Below are 13,174 nucleotides of genomic sequence, written 5' to 3' on the forward strand. Positions count from 1 at the left end.
GAGAGAATAAGGTGTGTTCCTGATTGTAACACTTTTTTGTTGTTCTTAAATAACGCAGATAAAATTCTTCTTCTGTTCAGTTTCTTGTGTTTCAGCAAGGTTTAGTTAAACCTTGCTGAAAATCAGTCTTTATATTAAAAAAAATATTGTAAAGCCTTTTAATATAAAGACTAATTAAGAAATTAGTCTTTATATTAAAAATAAACTTTAAGAAGAAACAATCAGCAAGACACACACAGAGCTTTTCTTCTAAAATGCTCTGCACAGTTCATTTCTGTTTCAGCACAGTGAAGTCATGCAAGATTGGCTTAGGGCACGCAGCAAGGCTCTGTAACCATTATGGGCTCCAGTTTGTGGTTTAAACTCTCCTACCTCACTGTTTTCTTGATGTAAGCTCAACACTCCTCATGAGGCCTGGCTGACAGGAAAAGTGGATGCACATGGGAAATACAGGCCTGGCATCAGATGAGACTGAGAAGCAGCAAACTGCAATGAAAGTGGGGCTGGAAGTGATCCCTGGGAATTGTTAACAGCAGCTGTTCCTAGGATGGCTCTTGGGGTTACACAGCAGAAAGTATTTCTGAGCTTGCAGTATTGGTGTCATTGGAATGGGGGTGTGCACTCCATGAGGATCCGTGCTCACACAGCAATCAATGTTTTCTTTTGTCAGTACTTCAGCTGAGGCTGCAACAGAGACGGACACGAGAGCAGCTGGTGGACCAGGGCATCATGCCACGTAAGACTTCTGTCTAGGAATTTGTATTTCTGTAGTGTTAATTATGAATTGACTATATAAAATGATGAAGATAAGCATTTCTGTGAGATCCTTAAAAAAATGATCAGCATTTGAAAAGACTTGTGGGATCCTTTTGATAACCTAAGTGAGCATGTAGTGAATTCACTGTGCTTACACCATGTTTCAGTTCAAATAGCTATTGTGATGAAAATGCAAGGATTTGTAGTCTGATTCTGCTCTTATTTTCTCTATTTAAATAATTATTACTAGTTTACTAAATAAACTGAATTACTTAAATGAGTTGACATTAATAATAAAAGCAGCAGTTTTTAAAGAGTAGAATGACAAAGGTTGCCAAACAAATGAGGGGTGCACAGAAAACATGGAGAATCTCTAAGTGGATTAGCACTGAGATGGAGCACTCTACAATTTATGTTATTGCTAGGTGAACACTGGTTGGTTTTTTTTACTCTTTTTGGTTATTTAGAAGCTAGACATCATTCTAAGATGAACATTTAAGGCCTCTGCATTTTTCTATTTCATTTTAAAATCAACACATAGTTCTTAAGGGAAGGTCCAGTTCTCTCTAATAACAGCAAGTATGAGGTATAGACAGCCAGAAAATTCAGTGGAATAAATCAAATTGAATTGGTATTTTGGCATGCTAAACCTTACCTCACAAAATTTCTTGGGACAGTTTTGATAAGTAAACAAACACCTTTGTAAATAGTGGAAAAGTTAACCATTACATAGTAATAATCTGTTAAAATCAAATATTCCAGGTATTCTATATAGGAGTATTGCTCATCTCTGCTAAATATGGTGTATACAATGAGCACAAATCAATTGTAATCCTGCAAACACAGCTCTGAGGTGGTGTTAAACACCCATACACACATTCTGGTTAGCATATTTCTTTTGAAAATGACTTCCTGTCTGTTTAACTCTTACTCTCCCTTCACAGCTTTGAAAAGTCCAGCTGCATTCCATGAGCAGATAAAGAGCCTGGAGCGAGCCAGGGTAAACCACTTTGTGTAAACTTGTGATTAACATCTGGAAATGGAGAGTCATTTTTGTGATACTGAATTCTCTGAGTACATGGAAAAATTCTTACCATTACAGTAAAAATGTGTGCTTTTATTTTGGGAGAATTCATTAAAATAAAATATCAAATCTGAGAGGAACTTCTCTGAGCCTTCACAGATCAGTGGGGATTAAACTTATGGGGGGTTAAAACATGGTGGGTTAACCTCCAGTTAAGGATTGGATACTTGGGGAAATTATGCTTGTGCAGTTTTTTCTGTGGCAAATCTATACTATAGTGATTATGTGGTGGTGTGGGATCCACTTCCCATCTTGTTTGGAGAAGTTGGAAATCCATCAGCCCTGCTTAACTGCTAGGAAAACAGAATAAAGCAAGAGGAACCCCTCTACTGCCTGTGTTCTGACAGTGCTACCCCCCATCTGAGTGAAACTGCAACTATTCATTGAGTGGATGTGGGTGATTTGTCAAACTGCTTTGAGTTTTTAAGTGAACAGCAGCTAATGGTGTTTCCTCCTTTCTTTTAAGACTGAAAATTTCCTGAAGCACAAGATCCGGAGCAGGCCGGACCGCTCGGAGCTGGTCAGAATGCACATCCTGGAAGGTACCTGCCAGCCCTGCTCAGAGTGCTCACAGCAGGGACCTCTCTGCTGCCACTTATCTCCCTGAATGACACTGATGGGAATTATTTCTAAAGGGTTATCTGCTCTATTTCTCTACTTCTGCAATGTCTGTGGCTGTCTGTATTCTAAATCTGTATATTAGACAATCTGTGGCAGTGAAGGTATTCTCAGCAGTGTATTTGTTTGCTATTGCATATTTTTCTTGACCTATAGTGGTAATTATAGCATAGGGTCTGTACATGGAGTGTTTCTATTGCTTCAGTTTCTACTCATGCCCTAAAATGACCTGACAGCCTTGTACTCTGCCCTGGCCCTAAAGGACCTTTAACAAATGTGACTGTTATCCTGTTACCTGTTACACTTGGCTGCTTTTGATATAAGTGGAATGCTTATTGCAAAGACAAGACAGTGTTGTTTGTCATAAAATCGGGGACCAATTGGAACATTATTTGAATCAATATATCCTTTTAGAGACCTTTGCAGAGCCTTCACTACAGGCCACTCAGATGAAACTGAAGAGAGCTCGGTTGGCAGATGATCTGAATGAGAAGATTGCTCAGAGACCTGGTCCTATGGAACTGGTAGAAAAAAATATTCTTCCTGTAGACTCCAGTGTTAAAGAAGCCATTATAGGCAAGTAGAAGTCCCACAGCTTCTGTTTGTGATCTACGTGGCTTTGTGGAAAATAAATAACTTAACTCTTGAGGGTAAAGTTCACTAGAAGATAACATATGCTAAGTTTATTACTACTTACTCTTTCAGCTCTTATGAGACCTAAACTTTGTTATAATTTAAATAAAGTAATCCTATTTTTACATGAAACTTTGAAAATACAGTTTTTAAAATAAAAATCATTACAAAGTAATCAAACATCTGTAGCTATTGCTCAGCCTGTTGTAGGTGTCTGTGTGCACACCACATCTGTTGAACGTACCTTTAAAACTCTTACTAAAACCACTTCTGCTCCACACTTGGTTTTATTGATTCCTTGAATATAATTTAATATGGCTTTCATATTAAAAAACCCAATAAATACTTAGGTACCATGTTTAGACTGCTGAAAACTAATCATTGTCCAGCAATTAGCTGATTCTGCATGAATGTCTAAATTCAATTTTTACACTTAAAAAAACATTGTTTCTTTCTCTGTAAACATTTTAGCAGTTGGACAAGAGAATTACCCTCAAGCTTTGGATGATTTTTCATTTGATGAAGACAGCAGTGATGCTTTGTCACCAGATCAACCAGCCAGCCAAGAATCCCAGGGTTCAGCAGCTTCCCCTGGTGAGCCAAAAACAAGTGACTCACCCTCACCTATAACCCCAAATGCTGCTACATCAACACAGGTACAGTTTTTAAATGTTAAGATCTTCACAGTATGGTTTTTGGTCTGGCACTGTAGAGGTGGGGCATGGCTTCACATGGAATGAATACATCTGCTGCCACAAAGGGTTATCTGGCTTAGCTGGTGGCAGTGATGAAATTCCCATAGGCTGCAGTGAAGCCATAAATTCCCTGAAATTCATTATGACCCACAGAAGATCTGCAGCTTTCCCAGAAGTTGTTTAAAAGGTCATGGCCGTGGTTTACTCCAGCTGTTATTGATTACTTAATGTCTGTCTTCCTTCTGGGCAAGGTCTTGAACTCATTTAGAATTAAACTTAGCTGAAACAACAGTTGACGTCAGTTCCATTATCTTCAGAAAGTCCATAAAAAAATGTTTCCCACATAATTTAAATATTCTTTCCTATAGTTTTAAAATACTGCCTGAGGAATTTACTATTTAAGAAATCAAAATAACAGTTATGTTGATTTTTCTGAGGTTTTTAGTATTTTCTCAAGGTACTTGCAAAGAAAGGAAAGTAACTGTGTCATGGCAGTTAAAATGTTACCTTTATAGCAGAGCATTTAAATGTGTGAGGATTTAGAGAGCTGTGGATTTGCTCTTTACTGCAGAAAGTAATGTAGAAGTCAACTGTGAAATAAAGTAAAAAAGAGATAGCTCTTGTTAATGCTCCAAAGACTATATTGTCTTTATGATCATGGACACTTGACAGCTGAGTGGTTCAGGATCTGGTATTACTCTCCTTGGTTTTCTTATTACCACAGTAGATAGAAAAAGTATTGTAAAGTTCATATGCAGGAACAATGCTGGACACAAAGTACAGCACATCCATTTTATTTCATTGTACTCTAACATACAGATTAAAATACGAGTTGGATTTCACATAGAGAAGACATAATTTGTGTTGAATAAATTGAAAACAAACCACATTAAATTAGATTCCTGAGTAAGGAATTAGTTTCCTAATGAAGAGTTAAATAAAAATACTCAGAGTAATACATGCCAAAAGCTTTTCAAGTAAGAAGCATAAGAGAGATCTGTGATTGCAGAAACAAAAAGTAAGGCACTTGAACTTGATTGAAAAAGCGCTTCAGATAGAACTTCAAGCCTTTGCTTATGGATTCCATGTCACATTACAGCCACTGCTGTGCACACATCTAAAATGAGAAGTTGTTCTTCTGCAGAATAAAACAGATGCTCACCTTGTTGTTCCTTTTGAATTAAAGAATAACAGCACAGCAGGTCTCTACAGGAGACGTGTCTGGGAATGGCTCCTTTATTCTTTTAATTTCCTCTGATAAATTTTAAATTTTATTACAACAAAAAAATACAAAGAAAGTTTTGAATGAAGCGGAGTGCAGCCAGAGTTCTTTTAAAGGCTTCCTCCTCCACACATTTCCAGACATCAGAGGATGTAACATAATTTTGAGAACCTTCAGCTCTTGTTGACTGATGACCTGAAACTTGCTTTAACCCAGTCTACTTCCATCTGGTAAGGATTAGGCATTTTAGTCATGCTCTAAACAGATCAAGTTTGGGTATTCACAATTCAGAAGATATGATATAGTTATCTTCAAAACAGCTGAAGAATTTTGCTTGATAGCACAAGAATGACTGTTTCCTTAATATATTCTCTGTAGCTTGTACACCTGCTAGATTCTTGTTGGCATCTAGCAGAAAAGGTACAGAAATCATATTATTTGGAAGAGGGATCTGTTCAAATTAAATAACAACTAGTTTATGAAGTAATCAAGTGAAGAAGTCAAGACCCCTTAAATCTAAGTTTTTGAATTTAAAAATAAATTATGTGCATGGTTCGTTGCCTCATGTAACACTTGCAGGTAAAATTGGAAAGTCTGTAAAAAGCTTTTTGTGTAGGTTAGGATAATGACTAGTGTAAGGAAAAACAATTTACTCTCTGGCAAGAGGAAAGTGTTTAACACCATGATTTTCACACAATGTGAAAGAGGTAATTTGGGGTTTTGGTGGTGCCTTTTTTTGTTGTTGTGCAAGTCCAGAAAATAACAGACACTGTGTAAGATTTCAGATCCTTTCCAGAGCAAACACTTTGAAACCTAGACATAAAAATAGAGACATTTGTATCTTCAGCCTGCCACCATAAACTGACAGGATCCCAGGACAGGCATGTGCACAGTGACTAGCAGGGCATGGTAAATCTGCTGTTTAGTAAAGCAATTAGGGCTGTTCCTCTGTGTGGCTGCAAGACAGAGGGATCAAACCCACTATTCCGTTTTGCTGGGTTATGGGAAGGCAGCTGTAGTTGCCTCTTGGCAGCTGATGGTTGGGAACACAGCAGGATGTCTAAATGAAACGCAAAGATAAAATGGAAATCTATTACAAATTAATTGTAAGCAAAAATCTGAGAGCTTTGTTCATGCAGACTGGCACCTTGGGAACTGCTATCCTAGAAATACCAAAGAACCAGGACATAAGTTGCAAAATGAGTATCAAGTTAAGCCCTTTGTGGTACAATCTCATAGAAAAATATGAAAGGAAGGTACAGGAAGAAATGAAACAGAAAGAAGTACCCGTCGGACTTTATTATAATGCAAGTCTTGGAATTCATTTGGAAGGAAAAGAATGTTTATTGATAGGAATATAAAGAAAGGGCTTTTATAAAAGGAGAATTGTACTAGGTGATCTAATTGCTTTCTTAAACAATGGAAGTGCAACTGATGTCATCTGGCTGGATTTATTACTGGATGATGTTAAACACTAGGAAAATGAGGATGGAGATTACCAGAAATGAGACAGAAAGAGGGAAGTCCTGGGCTGAAAGGAAGCTGGTACCAGTGCTCTGTGGGAGTTGATCTGGGACATTCTGGTTTCATGTTACTGTTACCTTGACGTAAGAACAGGTTACCTAACAAAAGTAGGAAGGCATAGTCAGCACACAGTTGGATCGTTATTATGCAAAAAGAACTGGTTGGTTTGGCTTTCAGGAAACAAATGCAATTCCAATAGAATGAGTAGTTCTTGGAAAGAAAAATACACAATGCCCCTCTTTCCCATGACAAAGAAATGTGGAAACCTGGGGACTCTTGACTCAAGAGAAAATTGAGGAGGAAGAGTTGGGATGCAGTGTTCAGCAGTGGAGTCAGGGAGCTGCTGTGGACATCCTCTGTAAAATTGCAAACCTGTCAGAAGAGATGATTCCAGTAGAAGTGCTAATGCACTGTAAGGATGCAGAGAGACCCTACGTGGAATATCCTGTACATTTTCAGTTACTTATATCCAAGAAAGACTTAATGAAAACTGTTAGCAGAGTTAACTGTAACAGGTAAAAATAATCAGAGAATGAAAAATCTGTTTGTGAGAAAAGAGTAAAAATTTCTTTGTGTGTCTAGGACCACAAGGACTGAGATAGGTTTATGTAGAGCCTATATTCCATCAGAGGGATATTCACCACAGGAGGAAATAATAAGGTTTCTTTAAGACTTAAAATCAAAAACCAATTTCAGCATAATAAAAATTAAGCTGAGCAAAGTTTGGGTTTACACTTCTGCTGGCATAAGATACAGAAGAAATGCACCTCCTGGAAGATCAGAGGTGAGGTTCTGTGAAAATACCATAGGAAGGGTGAAAATACACCTGCTGTCCTGCTGCGTGGTCATTCTGAAACAAGAAGTTTGTTTGCCTGTGTTGAAGTTTGACCTTTATGAAAGCAATGCTTTTCTGACGGTGGGTGGTAAGACTCTCCTTGTATTCACAAAAATCTGACTCCACAGAGAAAAAATATTGAAGGCCTCAATTTTATAGTAATAAAGTAATGTTTTCTTAACTAACAAAGAAGGCCAAGTAAGAAACCATTTTATTTTATTTGCTGTGTTTGAAGTGTGCCAAAATGTGCCCTTATAGAATACTTGTACACATGTACAGGAGTTTGGTTTTCACCATTCCTCAAAAAAAGTATTTTGTGAATTTAACATGATAGTAAATTGTCTTAACTTTTTCACATTTTTTCCAGTTACTCAGGAGGTCGATGTTTTTAATGTTTCTCTTTTTCCTTCTATTTTTTTAATACTAGTATCCACCTTTAACCTCTCCAGTTCCTGAATTCCTCAAAACTCCCTCTACAATTGAACAGCACGTGACTCGTTCCACTGCTGCAACCACCCTGACCACAACCACTGTATCTGCAGCAAAGCCTGGGCCAACGTTAGTGAAGGTGGGTACCTGGAACTGTGGCCCCTGAGGACAACATTCTTCATCTGTGTCCCAAACACACAGTGCTGTGTTTAATGGAAAACTCACAAGTCAGCTTACAGTGCCTGAAGCTAAGAACAACTTCTGCTGCTGTTCAGGGGAGCATACTGGGCTGGTAACTCAAAGCCTTTGTGTGTTAAGGTCAGCCAGTAGCCCAGAGACCAGCTCATTATTCCAAGAGGTCCTCACAGTACAGCTGACTAAAGTTTTCAGGCAGAAATGTGCATTACATAGCTATGGAAGTTTTTAAGAATAAGGACAATAGGCTTTTGCAATACAGAGTTTCTACTTTCTATCTGCTGACTAATGTAGTTTTGTATGGAGGATAGTTGAACAGAGAGAGTCACTGCATTCACAGTCTGCCTGTAACCAAAGTGATGAACAGCATCGCTCCTTTTCCACAACTATTTTCTTAGTTGGTTTCATGTATGAGCAGAATGCATTGTGAGGGAGAAGTTACTGTGTCCTTGTTGAAGATCAGAAGAACATACTCAATTCTCTTTTCTGCACTGACTTAGCCAGCAGCATTGAAAACCCTTTCAAATACAGTTAGACAGGGATTTCTTTTAGATGTCCATAATGTTTCATTTCAGTAACTTCACTGTCTTCAGCTGTGTTAATGAATATATGTATGTAGACTTCTACTTACCTATATGAAATTAACTCAGTTAAATGTACAGGGATGACCTTTGGCAGTCACTTTCTAATATAAATTTGGCTGTATCCTTTGAAATCACTGGATATGTACCAGCTTACTTAATGCAGGACCTTAATTCAGATGTGCCCCAAAAGAGGCCATCTATGCAGTGAACAGGCTGGATCAACACAGCATTTCTGCTTTGATACCTTCTGTATATTAGGTAACTGCCTTCAATTTTTCCCTCAAAATAATTTCAAAGAGCTTGTAAAGGAAGAGAGTTTTACCACTTGAGCATTGCTAATGAAGATATTGCTGCCTGTAATTTATAGAAGGGTCTGTCCATGCTTTTGATCTAGACCTCTAAGTACCTCAGATGTTTACAGATGGAATTTAGAATACTGGCCTTTACTTCCACAAAATGCTGAAGTGTCTTTGTACTTACCTGCTTAAGAAAAATGCCTCTTTGCAATGACAGGTCATGACTAGTAGAATCCCTTAGCTGTGCCACCTTTAAAAAAACATTCACAAACTAAAATTTGATGACCCCTACTTGTGTAGGAGATAAGCCAGGTGGAGTGTGTTAACCTTCCAAGGATGGTTCATTTGGGGGTGTTTTCAAGGGCAGTTGTTTTCAGCAGCTCTCTACAGTAAAAGTGCTCTGGTATGCTGCATCTCTGAGCCATGCATAACTGCTTTAAGTGACATCTCTTATGGTTTTGTTTCAATCTTTTCCATCCATAAACAGCAAAGCCACCCAAAGAACCCAAATGATAAACATCGGAGCAAGAAATGTAAAGAACCTAAGCCAAGGGTGAAAAAATTGAAGTATCATCAGTATATTCCACCTGATCAGAAAGGTGAGAAAAATGAGCCACAGATGGACTCCAACTATGCTCGTCTGCTACAACAGCAGCAACTGTTTTTGCAGCTGCAGATCCTGAGCCAACAGCAACAACACTACAACTACCAGACAATTCTACCTGCACTGCTGAAGTATGTGAAGCATTGTTTGTGTCCTTTTAAGAAAAAAAAACATATACATCAGTTATAGGCTTAGGGCTTTAGAAGTAAACATGGTTTGCAAACATTAAAGAGACTGCTGGAACCCAAGAAAACTTTACATGGTATGCATCACTGTGGGTATTACTCACCTTATTTAACAAGGTGGTGAGGTTGTTCTCTTGTTAAAATTATCCTGAAGTCTGAAAAGCCTTGAGGTGGTCCTAGTTATTTTTATGTGAGATGGAAACAGAACATCTTAGCTGTCAGATGTGTTTTTTCTGATCAAATGCATATTTGAAAATCAAAAGCATTTGTGCAAAATCAAGAAAGTTTTGACACCATTTTCACTCAAATGTGAGATAGGCAGAGCAGGAGAGAAGCTTGCAGACTATGTCTTTAACAAAGACATGCACTATTCCTGTGGATTTGTTTATTTTTCTTTACATCAAATTCACAAACCACATTCTTGCAGTTTACAAATAAGACATAACAGTCATTTTAAATTTGATAAGATATGTGTGTTGTTTATATCCTCATCTCTAATGCTTATATGAGTTCCTCATTAGTACTGATCTTTAGCACTTAAAACAGTGAGAAGTTCACTCACTGATTTATAGGTAGAAGCAGTCAAAAAAATAAATCTTTAAAGAGTTGCCAGCATCCTATAACAAAACAAGAAGTTGACTATCTGCAGTTTCACTATCACCATCTAAGACCTGTCCTTTCCTAGAAGTCCTTAAAGTGTATCATGCCACAGTCACACAACCTTAAATTCAAATTGACTTGCAGCTATTTTTTTAATGAGTTTTCACTGACTTCTTTTTCTTCAGCAAGTGAGGCTAGAAAAGTTAAAGCTACCATCTGTGGTTGTATTTTTAATTACCATGTATCCTAACATTTGGACTGGCGATGTTTCTGCCTGCTTGCCCACGCTTCTTATGTTCCATTTACTGACATTTCAGAAACATTTCTTCATAAATCAGCTGAACGAAATAAAAGAGCTGACTTATGGTACCTAGTGTAAATGGTGGCATTTTTAATTTTTTACAATTACTTCAGAATCTTTATATGAGATTCTTGAGTACAGCTGATGAAAATGCATCATCTTCAAAGTGAACTGCTTTATGTCAGTCCGTACTGTGTGTGACCATTGGACATCTATGGAAGGGTTGAACCACAGAGTTCAGTATTGGGGGGTGGTTACTGATGCCAGACAAAAAGTTAACTAATTGCCCCGGCTGGTGACTAATTTGTGTAAACCGTTTGCAGTCCGTAGTGTTCTTCAGAGATACAATGACAATAATCAAAACTATGAAGCATAAATTGGTATGCTTAAATGCAAAACCAAACAATAGCAACATCCTACTCTCTTTTCTTGTCTGGTTTGTTTTACTGAAAATACTTAACAGTTATGTGTTAGGTTAAGCATGGATTTGTAAAAGAAGTTAATTTGTTCATTAGCTTCACAGACATAAGATTCAGAATCACAGCCTCTTGATTGAAAACATAATATATTTAGCATTGACATTCTTGTCCCTCTTTCCTATTACTTGAAGGCCACTGAATGACAAACAGAGCAACAATGGGAATTCACCACTGAATACTTTGAACAACAGTACACCAACATCAGCTGCCAGCTCACCAAGACAGAACAGTAATGTTCCTAGCAGGAAACCAGGTCCTCTACCTTCAAGCTTGGATGACTTGAAGGTAAAAGATAAGAGGGATTTGTCCATTCTTGTGCATTACTGTAATTCATAACTTGTGAACTGTTACTGTTGAGATTATGCCTGGTGATTTGTACCAATGAAAAGTGTCCTTTCCTCCTAATTGGGTAGAGTAAGATTGTCAAAAGTTTTCATACACAACTCTCCGGGAAATATTTGATTGCTCATATGCATATGTTCCAGAGCTGACATTTCCTTCCCAAAGAATTAGTAAAGGAGGAATTTCAGACACATTGTATTGGTTCCTCACTGTGACACCTTGGGTAAGCTGTGAGGTTCGCTTCATGTGAAATTTCAGCTCAGGCAGATTTAAACACAGGAGCAGTAATTTCCTCATGACAATTTCAGTGTATCAGTGAAAAGGTTTAGTTAAGTAGTATAAATTAAAAGATGCCCTAATAAAAGCATACTCTGAGAGGTCACTGCTAAAAATACAAACAGAAATAAGACTGTAAAAGAGAGAACAGAAAAGATCTTACAGGAGTTCAACACATCTGAAAATGTACACTACATTCCAAAGTTTCCTGAAGTTAACTGTGTGGACTGTTCAGGTTGCACTATGAGGGCATTGCATAGGATCTTCTTCTTTCTGAAATACATGAGAAGGAATAAAGACTGTGAGGGACAAATCTGAACCTGCTTGTGGGGGTTTAGGATTCAGCAGCTGTAGGAATGTGCCAAACTTCAGCAGCAGCGTAGGGACATCTAGTGGGCAATTAATTCCTTTCCCTCTGCCTTCACCAAGGTTTGTGAGTGGTGGGAGGGAAGATTCTTTTAGATTCGAAGAGATAAATAGAAGAAATTTCAGAAGATTGGATTCTCAAGACAATAATATATCCTAAGTTAAAGCCAATCTTTTAATATGAAATAAGTCTATAAAATGCAATTTAAACAACAGCATTTGAAATCAGTTTTCCAGTCTTTAAATGTTTGACTAAAAACTTACAAAGATATTTAAGTTAATACCTGGAATTGTGCTTTGCAGTGATTAAAACTGTTCAATTACCTATTTCTGCACAATTTGTTGGTATTCCTGCTGATGTGGTAACACTAACGTAAGCCTTCCTTGCAGACCTGCTGGTGGTGGTTTTACCACTGAATCAGCTAAATCAGTTGTTCTGAGTAAGAGTTCAGAAATGAATTGTTGAAAAAGAGAAAAATTAGAACACACTCTCAAGTGCAAAGGGTACCAGACAGGGGGAAATAGCTGAGTCATTGGCTAGGGAGTTATTTAACATAAAATTGCTGTGGGTTTTAGAGATGTAAAATGTATTGCTGTGACTTTTCATCATTTCCAAATCCAAAATACCTCCAAGTGAAATTCTAGGCTGGCTGAGTACTGAAATACTACTGAGGCCTTTTGTTCTGTTAGAGGTAGCTCTAATATGCAGGGAGCCCCAACCCTGCAGTTAGCTGTGGTGCATGTTTATGATAAACAGAAGTCATTCTTTGTGACTGCTTTTCTTTAACTGGTATTTTGAAGCATAGAATCAATTTACACTCAACACATTTGCACTTTACTTTGTCTGTAAGTTTATTGGAAAAAACTGAGAACATTTTTCTGTCAGAAAGTAATTTTGGCTGCTTATACTGTTTTTGAAAAGGAAACCAGATGACACATAGGGTGATTGTTTGGTTGCTAATTAGCAAGAGAGCCTTTTGTGTTCGATGGGTCTATTAAATCATCAGCTGACCTGATAAAGTTTCTCAGAAACAGATCTGTCTGTCCTGATGGTGTAACACAGGGGCTCAGCGTGCTGCTGTTCACTGCTTTTATCTGCACTGCTGCCATTGTCTGCTGGTTTGCTTCAGATGTTTTTAGCTCAGATCTG

At 37.8% G+C, this 13,174-nt stretch overlaps 1 protein-coding gene across 3 annotated transcripts in view; it reads left to right on the forward strand.

The window, feature by feature from the left end:
* The window catches only part of MRTFB (myocardin related transcription factor B), a 66,145-nt gene that overhangs the window by 39,414 nt on the left and 13,557 nt on the right, over positions 1-13,174 (forward strand). For all 3 annotated transcript variants that reach the window (XM_039731861.1, XM_039731863.1, XM_039731862.1), the window contains 8 exons: positions 671-736; positions 1,701-1,756; positions 2,307-2,382; positions 2,873-3,034; positions 3,563-3,747; positions 7,795-7,935; positions 9,359-9,606; positions 11,172-11,325. In XM_039731861.1, the coding sequence (XP_039587795.1) occupies positions 671-736; positions 1,701-1,756; positions 2,307-2,382; positions 2,873-3,034; positions 3,563-3,747; positions 7,795-7,935; positions 9,359-9,606; positions 11,172-11,325 (1,088 nt within the window). The remainder of the gene's footprint in view (positions 1-670; positions 737-1,700; positions 1,757-2,306; positions 2,383-2,872; positions 3,035-3,562; positions 3,748-7,794; positions 7,936-9,358; positions 9,607-11,171; positions 11,326-13,174) is intronic.

This window comes from Passer montanus, unplaced genomic scaffold, assembly GCF_014805655.1.
Source record: "Passer montanus isolate IOZ18808 unplaced genomic scaffold, ASM1480565v1 scaffold8, whole genome shotgun sequence".
Classification (NCBI taxonomy): Eukaryota; Metazoa; Chordata; class Aves; order Passeriformes; family Passeridae; genus Passer; species Passer montanus.